Source organism: Hibiscus syriacus, unplaced genomic scaffold (genome assembly GCF_006381635.1).
Source record: "Hibiscus syriacus cultivar Baekdansim isolate YM2019G1 unplaced genomic scaffold, ASM638163v2 tig00013040_pilon, whole genome shotgun sequence".
Lineage (NCBI taxonomy): Eukaryota > Viridiplantae > Streptophyta > Magnoliopsida > Malvales > Malvaceae > Hibiscus > Hibiscus syriacus.
This window is the reverse complement of record NW_024062296.1, coordinates 2,410,035-2,432,867: the sequence shown is the minus strand read 5'-3', so window position 1 is coordinate 2,432,867 and position 22,833 is coordinate 2,410,035. Positions and strand designations below refer to the sequence as shown.

The 22,833-nt window shown below is 30.8% G+C and overlaps 1 protein-coding gene across 1 annotated transcript; it reads right to left on the bottom strand.

Annotated features, from left to right (window-relative positions):
- Positions 1-1,179: 1,179 nt before the first annotated feature.
- Positions 1,180-2,605, bottom strand: LOC120205802 (peroxidase 55-like). Its single transcript, XM_039205604.1, has 3 exons — positions 2,370-2,605; positions 1,962-2,153; positions 1,180-1,844 (listed from the first exon to the last, which is right to left on the bottom strand). The coding sequence occupies exons 1-3, from the start codon at positions 2,574-2,576 to the stop codon at positions 1,269-1,271; spliced, it is 975 nt and encodes a 324-aa protein (XP_039061535.1). The 5' UTR covers positions 2,577-2,605; the 3' UTR covers positions 1,180-1,268.
- Between the last annotated feature and the right edge of the window lie 20,228 nt (positions 2,606-22,833).

Here is a 22,833-nt window from a genome sequence, read left to right as displayed (position 1 = left end):
ATGTTAGTTTTATAAATAAATATTATTAGATATGAATAGTATTTTATTTTATTATTTTAATTATATTGGTTGATTTTAGAAGAAACAAATTTTTTTCTGATTTTCGAACAGTAAATGTTTTATCTGATTGATGTGACATCTTTGACTTGTATACGGAGATGTATGAGTTAAGGGTGTTACAATCACGTCACTTTTCTATTATTGTTAACAACAGTTAACCATTGATGATCAAATTTTAATTAAATAAAAATAAAAGTGATCATGTCTCAATTAAATAAAAACTGAAAGTGATCATATCTTATATTTTTTGAAATCAATGACTAAAAGTGGACAAAACACAAACATAAATGATAATCCGTGTAGTTAACAAAAAATATAAATTTCCTTTTCACCCTTTAGCTAAATAAAGTTTATCAAATATACTTTTCTTTACCGTGAGATTTTAGTTATACGAACAAAACTTACCTATATCATCCCTTTATAATAAGGGTAAACTAGACATTTAGTCACCGAACTATCATTTTGATGTTGTTTTGAACATTTAATAATTTTTTTGGTAAAATAGTCACTAACATTACGTTTTGGTTTTATTTTGATCACCCACTATTAAAAAATTAATGATGATATTGACGTGTCACTATAAGGTACTACCATGTAATAACTAGAAAAAAAACCACATCAGTAGTTCTGTTAATTTTTTAACAGTGGGTAACTAAAATGAAACTAAAACGTAACGTTGGTGACAATTTAAAGAAAAAGGATTGAGACTAAAACGGAACCAAAGTGATATTTGGGTTACTAAATATGTAGTTTACTCTTATAATTATTTGGATGGTGACAATTTTAAGAAAAAAAGATTATGACTAAATCGAAACCAAAGTGATATTGGGTTACTATATATGTAGTGCAATTGTAACCACTATCTCTGTTTCGTGCATTCTTTTCAGCACCCCTTGTGTCGCTTTTGTTCTTTGAGTCGGGTCTAACCTTTCTGAGGTATGATGTTGGAACAAAATTCATGTGCCCTGTTTTAGGTATACTTTTGTGTGTGCCCCTGCACTAATTTTAAATTGTTATTAATTAATTAGAATTTCAAATGAGTTTCATTGTACGATTGAAATGGTAATCATGTTGAAGCTTTGAAAGGTAGTTCATCACTGAATTCGTTTTATTGTATGATTTACAACCACCATTGACACCAAAGTTTATATCATTTTTATGTCTTCTTCAATGAAGGAAGAAACTCCTTTGTTATTCATCCTCTCCATTCACGAATTAAATCTTGTACAGTCTATTCTTATCTGTCCTTCATTTCCAGTTTTGACTCCCACCCTTCCAAGCTTCCTCATTGATGTGATAAATGCTCCATTAAAGTTACCAGTGTTTCTGGCAAAATCACTTACAGTTGGCTGTGATGCTTCATCACTGAAAAGCACCTGATCTGATGTGAACAATCCCTTCCCAGAAACTAGATTCTGGTAATACACATTGTCGAAACTTCGTGGGGTTTCAGGATCCATGTTGATGGCAATGCTGGGGTCTACATTCCGAGGGCACAATTGCATCAACTGTTGTGCGTAGTTCGGGTCCAAAGCAGGATCGACAGGAGAAGATGAAGAGAACGAGTGTATGCGATTCGTAAACCGGTTGCAATGAGAGAAGCCTACGGTATGTGCTCCTGAGAGTGCAATCATATCGAATTGCGTAAGGTTGTTTCTGGCAAAAATGGTGTTGAGTTGAGCAAGGTTGAATTCAGGGTCTGGTAAGTTTCCGGCTACCCTAGACGCTTGCGATCTGAGGCCGTCTCGACGTCCTAATTCGACTTCCCAAGAAGGGCCACCAGCCTAAGATTTTATTCACATGCAACAAACCAATTGGAAAAAGTTTTGAAGTTTGGTTGCTTGAATATGGGAATGAATTTCCAAGGACTAGTTTTGGTTTTGCAGGTAAGCATGCCTTACCAGGACTACAACATCCCTTGCTGCAAGTGCCAAAATGTCAGCACAAGAGACAATTCCAGGGCATAGTATTTCCACTGCCTGCTTTGTCTTGATTACGGTATCGAATCCGTCGCCTGCGAGGGAGAGATTGTCTTCGGCATCCTTTTCCGCATCTCCGTTTGGCGATGAAATCATGACTGATGCATCACATCCCTACCAAAAAAAAACAAGCATTTTATGATCATAATCCACACTCATGTCCTGATATGTACCGTAAAATTGAAAATTAGGCATGACAAACATGCATGTAGGGATGATATGACATTAGTTTTATAAGAACATCAAAACACCAATTGTAGGAGCAAATCGTTCATCCGATGGAACCAAGAACAAAAACTCGATCGCTCTCGTGCTACTCTTCGAACGTACCTCGACAAAGCAATCATGGAAAAACAAGCGCAGAGTGGCAGGGATTGTAACGAACGTTTGACTAAACTTGGTGAACACTTGTTGCCTCACTATAAATTCTAGATTCGGACAAGTACTCCTGTAGAAATTCTCCGATAATTGCCCGTCTCCTCTCTGCAAAACCATGAAAACCAGTAACAACATCAACCCTCTCTTTAATGCCTCCATTTTCCCCCCTTTCTGTATAGCTTTTATTTGCCTTTCAGTCTCTCCACAGGCAGTAAGTGAAAATGTGGAACTCTTATATACAGGAAAAACGAAAAAAAGACAGCTTTAAGAATAAAATCTTCCGTGGCAGCTAATACTTGGTCTATAGTTTACTAAATTCCACTAATCTAATATACCAGCCAAACTAGCTTTAATTTTGTCCATTTCTTGTTGGAGTATCTAACCAAAAATGCATGTAGGCTTATCATTATGAGTTTTAACTACATGTAAACATGAAGATTAGTAATCCGCATATGGGAAACAGCTAAATGAAAAGGATGGGAGAAATTAGATGAAGTTGGCAATATTGTTAAAACCAATGAGCCAGTCAAATACAAGGACTTCTGCAAATAGCAATGCAGTTACCTTGCACCTAAACCATGGAAAATAATTATTATAATTCACTTGGTGGATGCTTTGGTGTTGCAGCTCATCCTTTTTCTAGATGAGCCGAGACTTTTTGACATGAACCTGATTTAATTTCTTCAAGTTACGTTCATAATGAAAGGGACTTCGCAACAAATCAAAGTTTGAACATCAACGTGTACGATTTCACATGGAATATATATATATATATATATAATGGAAAAAAAACTAAAAAAAATGGGCAATTCGATTACTTTTTCTTATCATAGGTATTATTAATATATGATTAAAAGTTTAAATTGTCTACTTCTTAACTCAGTTCCTTTTAAAAAGTGTATTACTTCAAGGCACTTTCGTGTTTTGACCATCTTTCTGGAGGAACTGTACAGTATGAGGCTCTTGTAGTTCGTTTTGGTGAACAATTCTTACTAATTTTTCACAATAGAAGTTTCGTGCTTAAAAACATTGAATACGACAATACGAGTATATCCATGGTTGCTAGAAAGTTGTACTCTTGCTTACATTAGTTTTCTCCATGCACGAACACTTCAGAAACGCTAAGATAACATGTGAGTAAAAAATATAAACCCCGAGATAACATATGAAAAATATTTTAGGAATATTACACTTGTGACACGAGATAAATAATTTGAGTAGTAGTCTTCTAAAATTCAGTAAACTCTTACGTTATAAAAACAAGGCATAATAATCAACAATACTTTTCAACATAATTTTTTATCAAACCCAATACAGGTGGAGAGAAGGGAGCGGAAGGGTGTTTTTAGTTTAAGTGTGTTTAAAATGAAAATAGAAAATTGTTATTGAAAGGAATAATTGTAACTAGGAGTGCGAGTTCGATCGGGTCGAGTTAAAAAATTTTGAGTTATTCGAGTTGATGAGTCCTATTTTACAACTCGGACTTGATTTAAATTTTTTACGAGTCGAGTCAAGTTTATAAAATTCCAGTTGAGTCAATTTTTTGAGTTTCTATTTAAATTTCATTGTAAATATTTATAATATTATAATATTATTTGATTCCAATTTAAGTGACTTTTTATAACCATATAAACAATACTTATATATTTCTTCATTATTTCCATACATGACATACATATATCATACAAAGTCTAAGGTGTCGGCTCAAACTTGAAAATAAATCAACTAATTACTAAAAAAATTTGAATTATTTGAGTTGCATTTGACAACTCGATTTGAACTTGAAATTTTTTTTGAGTCGAGTCGAGCTTATGAAATTACAACTCGAAATCAATTCGAGTCGAGTTTTTTTTCAAGTTGAATCAAGTCAAAATTTCAATTTTTCGAATCGAGTCGAGTTCTTTTTAGTCGAATCGAGTCAAAAACTCAGGTTTTCAGATCAAGTCGAGTTTTGCTCACCCCTAATTGTAATATTTTCAAATTCTCATATCAGAAATTCGTTTTTGGATAAATAGAATGTTTTATATCCAAAGAAAATAGTGAGCTGCTACAAATATACATGAATTTCAAATAAAAATATAATACTCAATCAAGGAGACCCAATTATATACACAATTGAGAATTTACATTCTATATGTTGGGACCGTCGGCTCACCCATGGCGCAGCAGAAACAAAAATTCGACGGTCTCACCAGCGATCCAAGTTCGATAAACCGAAATTGGGAGGAAATGATAAGAATACTTACAGCGGGATCCTTGAAAAAACAGCAAGGGTCGCAACGGCTAATGGTGGTGTCGATCAGTTCGAATCGTAAGCCTCCACGAAATCACGTCTCAATCTCTACTCAGTTCACCCGATTGAGAGCAATATTTGTTTTTTCCAAAACTGTTTTTGAGAAAAACGGCTTAAGATTATGTGTGTTCAAAAAACACTGCTAGACCTTTACACCTCCTTTTATATCCAAGTTACCCTAATCATATTAGGGATTTTATATTTTCAAATTAATTAAATCTTTATTTAATTAATTGGAATTAAATATTCGGGATTATTAAAACATATGTATATCAAATATACATATATTAACTATAGATATATTTTAGTAATGTACAACAAATTGTACATCTTTGCTCATTTCAATCCTAGGGTGTGACCCTGTAGATTCTTGTAACGTTAGCAATAATTATTAGAACAATTCTAATATTACATACAATGAGTGACATCTAGCAAATATCATTGTCACCTAAGTTACAAGAAAATATGATTCGACATATCATCTTGGTGATTAACACTTTTATGTATTACATCCTTATGTCCTTTATATCTAGAATAGGCACAAGTCTTGGAATAGTCACACTTGTATAACCCATCTATTGTTTCTTGATATCTATAGTATACTTTAATTAACGAATAGTTTGTGATATCTCATATCAACTTATTTAAGCATGGCCATGAGTTTCCAGTCTCACTCAATCAAGTGGCCTGTGATATATTTCCTATTATGTAGAAAGGACAAATCTTATCTTAATCATATACACCCACTACATATATTGAGATATATTCAATAACAATCTTTATAGAACAACCAATTATGGAGCTTGTTTAATTGCATCAAAACATACAACAATATATGTTGGGATAATATTGATCTCAAGTATGAGGATCATACATATAGTCATCACCATGAGCAACTCTCACATAATAATCCAAGATATATGCTCATGGTGGGTCAATCCAATACATTGTTCTCTAACAATATAATCATGTATCAATTCTGACATCTCTATGTCAATGACAACTAGTTGTCATCAATCAATAACATGTTAGTCTTAAGCATATTATTATTGTCCATGCCCATAATAATACTTGACAAAGAATCTTTTAATAATAACAATTATGTCATTATATGGACTTTATTATCTTCCAATTTATGTTAAACACGTATATATATAACTGAAAATAATAGCGGCAATGCCTTTATTCAATAAAATCGGTAAATAAATGTATTATTACAATTATCATATGATTGGTCTTTGGACATACTCACACAATCTCCCACTAGCACTAAGACCAATCACTCACATATCTAATACCGAGTGACTCAGTGTGATGATCATGCCTCTGCTGTGTAAGAGGTATCGTCAAGGGATCAATAATGTTGTCATCCGTGTGTACTCTGTATATTTTCACATCTTGATCTATGATCTCTTGAATGAGGTGAAAGCGCCAAAGAATATGTTTGGATCGTTTATGAGATTTGGTTTCCTTTGCTTGTGCAATGGCTCCATTATTGTCACAACGGATTTCTACAACATCTGATATGTTGGGAACAACCCCTAATATCGATACGAACTTCTTGATCCAAACTACCTATTTTATTGCTTCACTGGCTACAATGTATTCAGCCTCTGTTGTAGAATCAGCTACGGTGTCTTGCTTCAAACTTTTTCCAGCTTACAGCACCTCCATTAAGACAAAACACAAAACCTGATTGCGATTTTGAGTCATCCTTGTCAGTTTGGAAGCTGTCATCAATATAACTTTTTATACTAAGCTCTTCCTCCCCTCCATAGAAAAGAAATTTATCCTTAGTTATTCTTAAGTACTTAAGGATATTTTTAACCACAACCCAGTGATTTTCACCAGGGTTTGCTTGATACCGACTCGTCATGCTTAGAGCATACGATACATCTGGTTGAGTACATATCATGGCATATATTATAGAACCAATACCCGAAGCATATATAATCTTATTCATCCGTTCTCTTTTTTGTGGAGTTGAAGGACACATTTCCTTCAAAAGAGAAATGTCATGTCTCATAGGCAAAAATCCTTTCTTCGATTCTTCCATACTGAACCTTTTCAGCACTTTGTCTATATATGTACTTTGACTCAGACCTAGAAGTCATCTTGATCTATCTCTATAGATCTTAACTCCTAAGATATACGCTGCCTCACCCAAATCTTTCATAAAGAAACAAGTACATAACCAAGTCTTACTAGCCTTCTTATAAACACAAGGCTCATCTTCATTTCTTATAAAACCAAATTCTTTGATTGCATCATTGAAACGAAGATTCTAGCTTCGAGAAGCTTTCTTTAGTCCATAAATAGTCCTCTGTAGCTTACAAACCTTTCTAGCATTTCTTGGAGCGACAAAACTTCTAGTTGTGTCATATACACATCCTCTTCAAGTTTTCCATTAAGGAAAGAGGTTTTGACGTCCATTTGCCAGATTTCATAATCATGGAATGCATTTATTTTGAGCAAGATCTGGATGGACTTAAACATAGCTATAGGGGAGAATGTTTCTTCATAGTCTACACCATGAACTTGTCGAAAACCTTTAGCGACTAATCGCCCCTTGTATGTTTGTACATTACCATCCATATCAATTACACAGTCGTAGTCCTTTAGCAACTCGACCCATCCATGTGCTTTAAGTTCAACTCCTGCTACGTGAACATATACTTAAGGCTTTTGTGGTCTGTGAAGATGTGACATTTTTTCTAAACAAATAATGTCTTTAAATCCTTAAAGAAAAAAACCACTACGGTAAGCTCTAGGTCATGCGTAGGGTAGTTACATTCATTAGGCTTGAGTTGTCATGATGTATATGCTACAAGTTTTCCCTTTTACATCATAACACATCTTAGCCCATTTAGCAAAGCATCACTAAACACTGTGTAATCCTTATTGAACTTCGATTGAGTCAAGACAGGGGCCTTAGTCAAGATGGCATTGACCTGATCAAGGCTTTTTTGCTATTTTTTGTCCCACACGAAGAGAACTCCTTTTTGAAGCAATTTGGTCATAGGGGCATATATCATCGAGAAACCCTTAAGGAATTGATGATAGTACACGACAAGGCCCAAGTGTAGACACTATATTTTATCCAGGCTTCAAATTGAATTTCATCATTATTAAATTCTGATTTTAATTACCAGTGTTTGTTGTTATTATCTATTAATATAATTTTAGTGGTTGTAATTATAAATATTTGTACAAGTTTATGATATTTTTAAATATTTAAAGCTTAATATTAATTATTGTTTTAAATATATGTTGGTTAATATATATTTTTTATCGCAATTCAATTGTATATATACATAATTCGGTCTAGGATATATATATATATATACTCCCTCCATCCCACAAAAATGTCCCTTACTAACTTTTTAAATGTCAAAATTTTAAAACTTTGACTATAATTATTTTAAATAATTAAAATTTATAAAATATATATTTAAAAAAACTAATTGATTAAAGGTTTTTAAAACAAACTTTTACATATTGTTATCAATATTAAATTTTAAATAATAAGTAGTCAAAGCTTAAAAAAATGACAAAAAAGTCAATAATGGAATATTTTATGTTATAGAGGGAGTATATAGTATTAATAATAAGATAATATAATGATTAAATAAAAAGAGAACATTAATATTTTTATTTATTTTTCTTTTACAAACTATACAAGATCAACCCAAATATTAATACACAGGAGCTCAACATTATACAGTAACCCAAAACAAAGCCCCAATTACAAAGCAAGCAGCCTATTCGAAACAAACCCAAAACAGTCCACATAGGACCCAGACATTTAGGGTTTTCACCTAAGCTCTCAGTCGCCCCAGAAGTATAAACCGTTGGATTTGTTCAAATCCCAACAGACTAATAGCATCATTAGAGCCACAAGACTGGACCTCATCATTAGAGCCACATACTAATAGCATCATTAGGATTATCACAGTCGTGAATTTTTTTAAATATCGCACAATTTATCCTAAAATTACTAAATTAAATATTATTAAAATAAAATTATAAAATTTAAATTGCAGAAATTTAGATTACTGAAATTAAGACTAAATTAAATAAAATTTAATGTTTACATTTTAAACTAGGTATTAAATTATAAATTTTAAAAGTTGGAGGGATGTCAAATTAATATATCCTTTAAAATTATATTTTAAAAATTATTAAAAAGAAGAAGAAATAAATCACCCCTCTTCGTCTGGCCTTTCTGCTTTGACCCTCCCCTTCCTCCTCCTCCTCCCCCTTCACCTTTCTGCTTTTACTCTCCCCCTTCCTCCTGCATATTTATTCTTCACGGCTATTACACTATGTTTCCAAGGGAAGATTACACCAAAAGATAAGCAGTCTTGTAACACCCATAACCCGTATAATTATACCTATATAGATTATAGATGTTACCCGAATTTCTTAAAACCATTTGCACTTTTTCCAAGGGATATAAATTTTGTTTTCTTAAAATGGTAATTGATATTATAAAAATATCATATCATATAAATCATATTTCATTGTAACAAATTTAATTCAAACAATTTTTTTTATATATAGTGAACAGTGTACAGTGCGATGAACAGTGGGGGAATCGGTTCCCTGTATGGGGGAATCGATACCCCAAATGCATTCTGGAAAATTTTTGCTTAAAACTGTGGTTATTGTTTATGCTACAGTAACTACTGTAGTAACTTACGAAAATAGATATAAATTCAAAAAAAATTAACCTTTCATCACTATAAAAATTTCCAAAATTTATTCAACAAATAAATTGAACATTTTCAAATTACATGCTACTATCTAAAATCAAATTCCATCGTAGGATGTCTTACTGATATTGAAATATACCTCTCGATGCTTGATGTCACTTTGAACTCTTTAATCTACTATTGACTTTTTACCTACGCGTGAAAATCATCACACGCCAAGTATAAACTTAGTGAGACAATTAAAACATTTAACAGTGCAATACAATTCATGCATGATTTTCAATATCAAAAATCAAATTTCCATAAAATCATCTTACTAATATATCCAATATTTTACCATGAACAAAATAATATAACATCTCTTACCATTTATCCCATAAGCTCGTAAGCTTATTTTACCAAAATACTTATCATTTAAATTCCATAAGCTCGTAAGCTTATTTTTCCAATATACTTGCCATTATTCCGTAAGCTCATAAGCTTATTTGCATGGTTGCCATTTATTAACCAATATAAAACATAATCCATAGCCAATAGCCCATATTAAACCTTGAGGACCCTGGGTATACAAGTAAAATACATGTACAGTAGTGCTAAACCTGCACTAAGCTTACGCTATAGTGATAATCCGGACAATACACATAAGGTCGTGCCCACCACCTACACTATGCTTTCGCTATAGTGCTAATCCGGAGATAAACCTACACTTAGTGTCCTTACACACTATAGTGCTAATATAAACCTGCAGCTGTTATACTCTATGAAATGCCAACTATACCCTGTCCCTCAATGACTTACCTGGGCATATAGTCTATTTTATTCAATTCATCCATGGCAAAGTATATTATCAATATTTAACACTGGGCAGTTCATACCCGAAAACATTCATGGTAAATTATCACATTTTTCATAATCAATGCATTTTGATTTCATACCGTGACATTTCAATGTCATGTCAATTTATAAAAATATGGCATAATATCATGCTGATATAAACAAGGTCGACTTATCGCAAGTCTTCCTTATGATGTATAAAACATCCATGTATAATTTAATGCATGTATTGCACTCACCTTGACAGTTTATGTCTTTCAAAATATATGAGCCTTACTATTGTCCATCATAAGCCCTTTTTATATTCGATTTACTTCGATTCAATTCAATCACAATCTGTATAAATCACCATTCATAACGATTTCATATTTTAGTATTGTACTAACATAAACACGTTCCAAAATAACTCCAAAATATATTTGAACTCATTTTCTATCCAAATACTCAATACTTAATAATTCCTTTTAACATTGGAACCAAGTTTTTCCAATTTACACAAAATGGACCTTCACCATTTTATCACTTAGATTCTTAATATATAATAAATTCCAGCATTGAAATTACTATCATTCAAATGCTTTACAAAGGCATAATTATCTTTAAGTACCCCAACTCTACAAATGTTGTAAATAAACCACAAATCTTTTCAAACTTCCAAAACAGTCATATATCACATATAACTCTCATTTTAATTCCAAAACAACATTTTCCAGCATAGTATATCAATTATACTACACTTATACAACAACCCATCAATTTTCCATATTCAGACAATTCGCACTACCTTCAAAGAATCAATACTCTGTATTTATATACACACTAGAATGAAATTTAGTTTCTTCCGTTGAAAACTAGACTCGAATACGAATCTATCCATATAAATAACTCCTTCTAATTCATTCTGTACAATTTATGTTGAATTTTCAAATTTGACCAACAGAATCTGTTTTGCAGAACTGCTGTCCGATATTTCTGACCTTTCATTGGTTAAAAATTCATATCTTTTTGTATACAACTTGAAATTGATCCCCGTTTGTTTTAAACGAAACTAGATCGATATGTGAAAATAATATACAAAAATAATCTCCAAATTATTTTTATATAATTTCTGGTGAATTTTCGAACCTACTGCCATATTCAAAATCCAAACTGTTTTCTTTAACTTCATTCTTAGGTCCTTCATCATTTCTTACAACAAATTCTTTAAAATCACTTAACTCTTCAAAACCCATAAAACACAAGAATCAAAATCCCCTTCATCAACTCAAGATGAACTTGAACCTGAAACCCTAGTAATATTCATGTCAAAATGTAGAGAATTGAAAGTAGAATATTTTTTCCTAATCACACCTAAGTGTAATTCTCAACAAGATTGCTTCAAAATTGAAAACAAGAATACCTACCTTGCAAGCTTGGAGATGTCGGTCTTGGATGAAGAAGAAGCTGAAATTTCTCTTCCATTATTGATATTTTATGATATAATAGTCTAACACATGCTTAATAATATATCATAATGGAATTTTTTTATTCAACACCATAGGAAATTCCATTTTTGCCCTTAATGAATCTCCATAATCACCATAAAACCAAGCCATATGATCATTATCATATTAAAAAGTCAAACATGAATTATTTTGACTTTTATTACCGAAATTCACCTTGAATTTTCAAAAGTTGTGTTTTAGTCACTAAATTCCACTGTTTCGATTAAATCTTAAAAATTGCATATTTCCAAACCAATTTTCTCTGATCCAAAATATTAAAATAATTTTTACAACCATATTATAACATCCTTCAAATTTTCGTAAAATTCCAACTCGATCTGAAATACCGATTTTCTTAACGGCTTTGTCCCTTTTAATTTTTCTCTACTAAAATTCCAAATCCAAAAATATGATTTCTATAAAAACTCCATTCTCAAGAGTAAACCATCTATTTATGGAATCAAATTCTTTTTAGGAAATTATAACTTAATTCCCTATACTTTTTCCAAATTTTCTACTTTGACCATCAAACTTTCCAAATTTTCATTTTGGTCATTATCTAAATTTTTGGGGTATTACAAGTCTAGCCCAGTTGCTTTCCTTCCAGCCACTTCCTCAGGTTCATCGATCCTCTCAAATTTCTTATCCTTCTCCCCTTCCTCCCCCGATTTCATTGTCTGAAAGAAAACAAAAATATCCTTTCACTCTCAACTCCCCATTCCTCCTCCCCGACCTTTCAAATTTTTGAAACAAAGAAAAATATTGCGGTTGAAAATTGATATCATGGTTGGAATAACGCTTATTGCGTCAAGTGATCGGTGCAATCGTCTGTTTCCCGTTAAATTATGAGTGCAATCGGTGTGAATCCGTGACCCACCTCAAAAACCATGAATAGCAGTTTCAAACGGTGGCGCGAACGCAATATCACGGTCGCTATAGCATTTTCAGAACGCTATTTGATACCCTGCTTAGGATTTTTATGGGTTTTGAAGTATATTGGGATGTTTAGAGATAACATGGAGTATTTTTGGGTTTAGGGTTTTAAGGAATCATTTTAGGTTCAATTTATATGACATGGCCACCAATTTATGATGGCCAAAGGGAGGCGATGCTTCATCCTAGAGAAGATAGAAGAGAAAAGAGGGGGAAAGCATTTTGGGGTTATACTTTTGGTAAAAAGAAAAGAAATGTTAAAATGATAGGAGAGGGCCATTTTTGGCCATGGGTTCGAGCATATATATCACGTAGCAAACGACACTATTTTTGGGGGAGAACTTGCATTTTGGCGCTTGGGTTAATAACAGTTTTGATCTCTCATATTTTGTAACTCTTACATTTTTGTCACTAAATACAAGTCTTCATTTTTAAGTTTTGAACTTTAAATTTTATTGTGTTTATACTTTAGTCATTACATATGTTGTTTATATGCTTTGGTCAAACTCCTAATTTTTATTGTTAATTTACAATTCATTGCATTTTTGTCCTTTATGTTCATTACATGTTTGAATATGTTCTATTTATGCTTTAAGACCTTCTATTTTTTCAATGTATATTTTGTAATACCCCAAAATTTGGCTAGTGCAAAATGAATAAATTGGAAGTTTTGTAGCCAAAGTATAATGTTTGGAAAAATTTAGATAACAAGTTGTAATTTTTCAAAAAGTTATGTATTGAACCTGTAAATGAATAGTTTACCCCCAAGAATGTCTTTTTCTTATTATATGGATTTTTGATCCAGAGTTTGTATCAATGGCTATCAAGATATTTTGTAGTATGATAAGGAAAAGTTAATAATGTAATTTCCATGCCTTAAAATAGAAGCATTTAATATTAATCGTTAGATTTAAGTTAACTTTCCATTTTAAATTAGGACTGTTGAATGAAAATGACAAGATTGTAATTTTAGAAAAGTCTAAGGGCAAAGTTGGTATCTACTAACTATTTGGTTCATTTTTGACATTTGGATGAATAAAGTGACATGTGACAATCAACGTTTCATTTTGGGTCAAAAAAGTCTCGGTGGATGGAAACAGTTAGTCAACTGACGGTCAATGGCTAATGCTGACCAAGCATGCTGATGTGGTGCGTCCAAGTCATGGTACATGAAGATGTGGCACTGTTATGTCAAAAATATTTTAAAAAAATTATAAATATTTAATTATTTATTAATCAGATAATGACATGTGTCATTTTATGCTTAGTTTAAGAATATGAAGTTAAGAAATAAAAAAAATGCAATTATCAGGCTTCGAACCTAAGTCTTGGGGATGAAGGTTTGACACCTAACCAATGAAAAAACATGTTATGTTGGTGTTATTATACAAATCTTTACTTATGTTATAGACTGGGCATATCAATTAATTTGGAGATTGATTTATTTTTCTTAAAAGTAATATTATAATTCGTAACATTTTACAATTAATTAAAGGTATACCCAATATATAGCGTAATTTTACAATTAATTTTTTACAATTAATATTTTAATAACATAATTTTTAACCTTTAATTATGTATATAATTTATGCATTATGTATATAATTACGTCTTTCTATGATTAATATATTTCTTAAAAATTAAGTTTATAATTTTAAAATTAATATTTTAATAATACAACCAAAAATTAATTTTACAATTTAAAACTAATAGGTATCCATGTTGTAAATGGTATGCCCAGTCTATAACATAATATTACAATTAATATTTTAATAACATATTTTTTAACCTTTAATTAATTATAAAATGTTATAAATTATAATATTATTTTTTTAAAATATATAAATCTCAAAATTAAATTGTATGCCAAGTCTATAAAATAAGTAAAGATTTTTGTACAATAGTACTAACATAGCATGTTGTTCTAGTGGTAAAGTGTTTTGCCTTTACCTTTAAGTTTTGAGTTCAAAAACCTGGTAAAAGTAGATTTTGATATCTTCACTTCATATTTTTAAACAAAGCATACGATGACACATGTCATCGTTTGGTTGGTTCTAATTAATGAACTAAAAAATATTTCCTTTAAACTTACACCAATTGGGGAGTGGCATGTGTCACTCTCTGATTGGTAATAAATAATTAACGATTAGTAATAATATTTTTAGTTTTAAAAAAAAAATATTTTTGACGTGGCAGTGCCACGTTATCATGTACCATGTCCTAGACGTGCCACATCAGCATTTCCCTCCATGTGTACTTGTTTGGTCATCATTTGTCGTTGATTGTCAGTTGACTAATGGTTTCCATTCACTGAGGGTGTTTTTTAATTACGTATCCATCTTTCTTCCCCAAGTCGTGGGTTCCCTTAAGGTAAGGATTTTTTTTAAAATTTTCAAGCCAAATTATTTAGATTTTAGATGAAAGCATGAAATACAAAACTGTTCTCCATGAAATTCTTTATCATTTGGTATGTAACACCCTTTTCCCGTATACGTCCTCGTATACTAGTTAAAGATGTCACATACATCTTATAAAACATCTATTGTTCAAAAAACACTGAAATTTTGTTTCTATTTTTTTCCCAAAATGCATGTCTTTATTTTTAATCTAGTAATAATGTAAAATCATAATTTATTATTTTTTAATATCAAAATCGAATCCAATTCTGGGCAACAGCTAGGCAGTTTGATACTATTTCATATCACAAATAATACTGCCTAAAGCTGCCTAATTTAAAACTTAACTAATTAGCATTTAAAACATGATTTATTAAAATACTAATCATTTATACTACTACTTATACTTAAATTACCTATTTTAAAACAACACTAGATTTTATGTTACAAACCAATTTATAACTACTATATCAGAGCAACTAAAATTATCATGTTTTAAAATAGGTTCTCATGTTTTAAAATAGGTAATATTAAGTATAATTAGTGGTATAAATGAATAGTATTTTAACAAATCATATTTTAAATGCTAATTAGTTAAGTTTTAAATTAGACAGTTTTTAGGCAGTATTATTTAAGATATGAAATAGTATCGGACTGTCTAGTTGTTGCCTAGAATTATATTTGATTTTGATATTAAAAATATTAAATTATGATTTTACACAATTACTAGATTTTATGTTACAAACCAATTTATAACTACTATATCGAGCAACTAAAATTCTTTATTATACATGCCACTATATAAATTAAAAGTAATATTACATGATGATGCCCTTACTGATTCTGGAGGTAGATTTGATTCCTCAAAAATGATGCTGATACGCTCTCTACTCTACTCGCTTACTCGTACCTATGCTTGAAATAATCACACACACTAAGTTTTCTCTTATTGAGGCATTAGAATAACTAATAAAATATTTTTAAGGATAAAATATAAAACATGTATCTTAGTATGAAACATTTTATAAGAATTTTATAAAAAATCATTTATAAAATAAAAATGACTTATTCAAACCATTTTCATATACTAATAACTTGTAACTTTACTTTTTGTCTATAAATCATTATGTGTTAAATCAAAATTTGCAAATAAAACTTTATCATAAAACATAAAAATCATTCTCAAATAATTCTATTTCAATCTTTCAGTTTCCCTAAATTCACGAGAGGGTCCTTACCACCTAACAAAGTTCTAAAATGGCCCAAAACATTTTCCACAACATGTAGAATCATTCTCATGTCCAATCTAACCCTTAAGAAATTTTTGTATATTTTTCCCTAATAAACTTCATCATGGCCAATATATGTATATAAGATTCTAGCAAAATTTTCACTTTGATTCAAGCATGATTTGAAGTTCCTAGCATATTTCCATATACAATTTAATCCAAATTCAACATTTCTTCATGAATAACCAAGGTGGCCGAAACTTATATAAAGAATTCCAAGTGATTTCAACCATTGCACAAGCCATTGCACAAGCTTGGAAATGATTCTACAACACTCCTAACATCCTAATCCAACTATAAATCATTAAGATAAAACTTCCCCTTCATACATCATAATTATGGAATCAATCTTCCATGCATGAATACATGAAATATTTGTACCAACTTGTAGAGAATTTGATGTAGATTATTTTCTATTTCAGAATTTAGTCTAAAGACCAACTAAAATGGATTAAAAATGAAAAATAAAAGTTTGCTCACCTTTTTCTATGACTCATGGAAGCATGGAGGAGCAAGAAGTGAGTTCTTGATTTTTCTAAACAAAAATCTCCTTATAATTATCTTTAAAGCCAATTAAAATGAATTTAAAATTCATTTTAGTCTAGATGTCTTTTTTACCCTTAATGAATCTTGATAATTACCACTTTGCCATGCTTTCATAACATTTACTAAATCATCATATTATCACAAAAATTATATTTATTGATTTCCATCTTTACCATTGTACTTTTCAAAAATTTCAATTTAGTCTTTTTAATTCAACTACCCCACTTTAACATGGAAAGTCAACTTAATTCCACTGATCCATGTTAAATTCTACAACCTAAAAATATCAATATATTCTTACTAACCTCATACTATCATCCTTCACATTTTTGTAAACTTTTGATTCGATCTGATTATCCAAATACTTTGTCGAACTTTATCACTTAATAGCTTTTTACACAAACTTCATATAAAAATATGAATTCCATATAAACCCCATTCTTAAGGACAAATTATTCATTTAAGGAATAAAATTTCTTTTAATAAAAATGACCACTTTGGTCTTTAAACTTTTCCCAAGATTCTACTTTGGTCATAAAACTTTCAAAAATTAAATTTTGTTCACTTTTCAAAATTTTGGGTATTACATGGTACCATTTGTTCATGATTTCCATGTTTGAAACCATATGTTCTTAAATTGGGTGGATAAAATGAATGTTAGGTTTTGATGTTCTAAGGCTTGATTATGATGCAATTGGCATTGTTGAATCATATCCATACTTTAATGATGATGAAAAACAATTGTAAATGGTTAAATTGATATTCGACCAACTTAGGTTTTTTTTAGAAAATTGAATTTGGTATATGATTGATTGTAAATGCATAGAAATTATGTTTGGAAGTTGATTTCATGCTTGAATCAAGTTAGAGATCATATATAAAGTGACCTTTCATATTCGACTAAGCATGGAAAATTAGTAAAAATTATGGAAATTTTCCTTAAGGTTAGAAATGATGGATTCTAAAAGCTTTAGAATGTTGTTTGAACTAATTTAGAAAAATGTAAAGGTTTGAGGGCCAAATTGAAAGTGTAGAAAAAGAAGAGTTGATATGGAATTGATTTGAAATTGATGCATTATGCTTGAATATATTGTTAGAATGTAACACCCGTCTCCTGTATACTTGTCCGTACACCAGATACAGATGTCACCAGGCCCAACCCAATACATGTGCCAAATGGGCCTTAGCCCTGGGCAGCATGTTAGAGGGGCATCCGTTTGAACACAGTTGGTGATTAGTTGTTTATGAGTAAGGTGCATAGCGATTGGGAAATGGGAGTGAGTGGGTTATCATCTGAGAAATTGATTGCCTTTGTCCAATTGACCTAGTGTTTTTCCTTAAACCTTATAAAGACGCTAGATGCACCCTAAAACAGAGCCATCGACGCTGTTATAAAAGCTTTACTGCCCTAGAAAATAGTTGCCCAAATCTTTCCTGCAGTAAAATATGTTATTCTTTTGGCTGCTTTTATCATTGCACTATTACTATATCCTATACTGCAAATCACTCTTGTGAAAAAGAAGGGTTGGAATAGACACTCTCTGACCTGACCACCTTTATAAATAAATTGGGGTTTCTACCACATTTTTCATCATATATGTTTTCCTTTTTGTTCTACATATTTTAACCAATTATAATTACGCCCACAATTTCTGGGGATTCAATGGATAGGGGTTGAGGTTATAAACACTAATTCATTATCGATGTTTGAAATACAGGCTGAGACCATAATTACCCCATTTAATTCAAATCAAAAAATAGGCTGCGACTCTCAGTTCAACTATCAAATGAAAGGAGTCTTTGAAGAACCAATTTCCAAACCCATTTTGCTATCTAAAACACAAGGCTAATCCCACTAGATATCATTTCAACTAATTCAAATAATTAGTCAAATCATAATCACAAAATATTTATTTATTTTGCTAAGAATTTAGTTGGTTCAAGGGCACACAAAGGTGAAAGTCCATGGACATCTATTCAAATAATGGAGTTTGCAAGAAGACTGGATATGTTCCCTAATGTGTTGATAGCATATAAAATTCTGTTGAATGTACCAGTTATTGTTGCTTCCGCGGAAAGAAGTTTTTTCAAAATTGAAGCTCTTGAAATCCTATCTTCGAAGCACGATGGCTCAAGATAGATTGAACAAATTAGCAATTCTAAGCATCGAAAGTCATTTTTACAAAGTCTTGATTATCGTAAAATAATAGAGGTTTTTGCTTAAAAAATGCACGAAGGCATCATTTTAGGTTATATTTGTAGCCATGTAGGTTTTGGTTTGTATTAGTATTGATATTGTTTGACTATAATTTCTATTACATTTTTGTTTTAAAAAAATATTTATGTTTTGTCTATTATACGGTACAAGTATAGGGGCATAAAATTATTATCTCGCCCATGGCATTAAAACTCATTGGACCGGCCCTGATGTCACATCATCTTGATAACAGTTCCTCATTTAAAAAACCCATAAAATTTTTCTTTTTCGAAAATATAACATTTTAATATAAAACAAAACATTGATTGTAAACTATTATAATTTCTTCTTAATTAAAGTTAAAAGCATTTTTAATAATGTGATTACATGCCAACTAAGTTTTTTCTAAAATAAACTAGATTGTCTTTGTGTCAATGATGAGTTCACCTTAATTGATGATCACCGCGACTATAGATGCACTACTTACTCAATTAATCTCTTCTTTTACCTACGCGTGAGAAACAACACACGTTAAGCATTTATTTAGTGAGATAAAATATTGTAAAGAATATTAAGGTATACATAAGTATCTCATGGTTATTTAACTTCAAACAAAGTTTTATCATCCATACGGATTCGTTAGGTCATTCTTATTTAAAATCAAACTTCTGTCATATTATCCTCATAAACATTTTTAGTATGTCCAACATAATTTTCTTTTGTTCATTTTTCTTTAGTCTTTATTCGTTAATTTCAGTTATGGTATTTTTTTTCATGCATTAATACACCCATTCATGCATTTTAGTTATGGCATCCTTTTCATACCGTAATGCATCCTTTCATGCAATTTAATTATGGCATCCTTTCATGCCTTAATACATCCTTTCATACATTTTAGTTATGACATCTTTTCATGCCTTAATGCATCATTTCATGCATTTTAATTATGGCATTCTTTTATTTCTTAATGCATCATTTCATGAATTTTAGTTATGGTATCCTTTCATGCCTTAATGCATCCTTTTCATGCATTTTAATTATGACATCCTTTCATGCCTTAATGCATCCTTTCATGCATTTTAGTTATGGCATCCTTTCATGCATTTTAGTTATGAATTCTATTTAGAGCGGTTAATACTCTAAAACTCATTCATAATATTCTTTCCATACATATATAGATAACATAATCAATATTATAAAACATACATAAATTTAAACATTCTAATTTGAATGTTCTTAATCTCAAATACATACAATAATGTACTCACCTGGTAATCCCCGCTAATAAGGAGTATAGATGTTTGGCTAATCAACAACTTTATCTTTCCCCCTTTTCTTGCTAGATTCAGGAGCTTGGTTCCGATCTACACAAGTATCCATTAAGTACACATAACATACCATTGTTAGTATACTCCTTAACATTATACTTTAAGAATATTCAAAATACCATTATTTCAATTCCTATAACAATTTTAACCTATTTTACCGTTCCAAGCTCAATAATATTGATACTGATACCCTGGTACCGATACTTCTATACTATGGTATCGATACCTCATTTCAGTATTGATACCATTTCTATATTCTGTGATGCCTGGTATTGATACCCTTATCTCAATATCGATACCACTATACTATGGTACCAATACTCCTTTTCAATATCGATACCATTTTGACATTCTGGATCCATGGTATCGATATTTCCCTTTGTTAGTATCGATACCTTATCAGTATCGATAACCCTTGTATAGGTACCGGTATTGTTCTTCCCATTTCTACCTATTTACACCTATAGTATCGATATTGTTCTATCAGTACCGATACCATTGCCCAAAATTACCAGTTTTCAGCTCGAATTTCCCTTAATTTCCCCCTCTAATCTTATACTTTTACCTCCAACAATACTATTTAACTCCTCTTTAATTAACCCAACTAACTTTACTTCATTTTTCCATCTTTCACATCTAACATCTTCATGGAACATCTCAACTCAAGAATCATGCCATTTTTCTAAACATTTTTTTAATCATATCTCATGCTTCTAATCTTTTGTTCAGTCATTTGACAAGTCAATTTTACTAATAAACCTCAATAAAAAAACATATATCAATATTGTCATTTAACAACCCATTTCTTTAAATCTCTTTTAAAACATCGTCCACTCAGTGTTAATCTTATTTAATCTTTCCTTAAGCTCACATAACACCTAATGTTACCAAAGCAACCCATAATTTAAAGAAAGAACTAGCTAAGGGAAGTTTACCTTATGCTAGAGAGGAGAGCAATACCAACTTGAAGAAGAAGAAGAGTGGGAAATGTTTTACTTTCCTCTTTCCTCCTATTTAAAATCCCTAATATATTTTTAAATTCATTTTCCCTCTTAAAAGACCACAATGACCCCTTAACTTATCTATTGATACAAATTAATCTAAGTACTATTTCAAATAAAATATAAATCTTCAAATCGTTTTGATATAGTCCCTGATCTTATATTTGGGTTATTACATAGAAGCTTGAATTTGAAGCTAAATGGAAAGAAACCATTTTGATTATTATGGAAATGTTGAATTATTCTTTGATTTGAATGATTGAGGGATTTGAAGTTATAACGTGAAATATTAAGGGAATTTTGAAGTGTAATTAGTTTTGATTGAGCATCGAAAGATATTTATAGAATTATTTATATTTGTACGTCTGATTAAGATGGATTCTAACATATGTATTTGATTTGAGTTGTTGTATAATTGGTGTGTGTAAACCATTCTAGTTCAATTGAGGTTAGGTTAATAACAAAGGAAATAAAACGAGCTCTTATAAAGCTTTCAAGAAGAGTACGTTATGGTTGACATTTAAACTATCAAGGTATTTAGTTTATATTTATGTAGAAACATTGATTTACTATGAGTCAGTAACAGAGTTAATATGGTCATAAGTAACTCTTGAATGTTATGTGATTTTGTGATTCAAGCATATATGTTCAAAACAAATGGATAATAGTTTTGAATACCGTTGAAATTTTATGTTAGTCTAGTTTTGTTTAAAACAAATGGATACTAGTTTCGAATTAGGTACTAGAAGATTTGAATTTTTTACTGATGATAGGTCAGAAAATTGAATAGCAGATTCCACTCAAAACATTTTGTAAGTCAGTTAAAAAATTCAACATAAATTGTACAAGTTGAACTAGAAAGAGTGCTCGATATGGTTAGATTCAAATTTACGTCTAATTTTAAATGTTTGAACTGAGCTCACTCTATTATATTGCTATGATAATTATGATGTTAATCATATGATGGATATGATACTTATATGTCGAAATGAAAAACGATTAATGATGTTTTCATAATATATTCATGCTATGTGAAAATAAAATATTTTGGGTATGAACTACCCAATGTTCTATCATACGATATTTTTGATATATGGGTATCTTTGGATACTTCTATTATTTGAAAGATATATGATTTTGATAAAAATCTCATTGTATGTGCATTGAGAGAGACATTGGAGTGATCATGATTCTGTATTGACACATTCGTGTACAATCTATATGGCACTATATGTCATTCTGGGAGTTCATGATTTTTTGTGTTTTGAGCTACTATTCTGATTACTGATTTCATGTATAGGGATGTTGTGTTCTACAGTACCCATACATATGTCTGGTACTAAAAGTGCGTATTATCTACGTGGCAATAAAATTGCATATTGCGCACACTCTTCTGACTC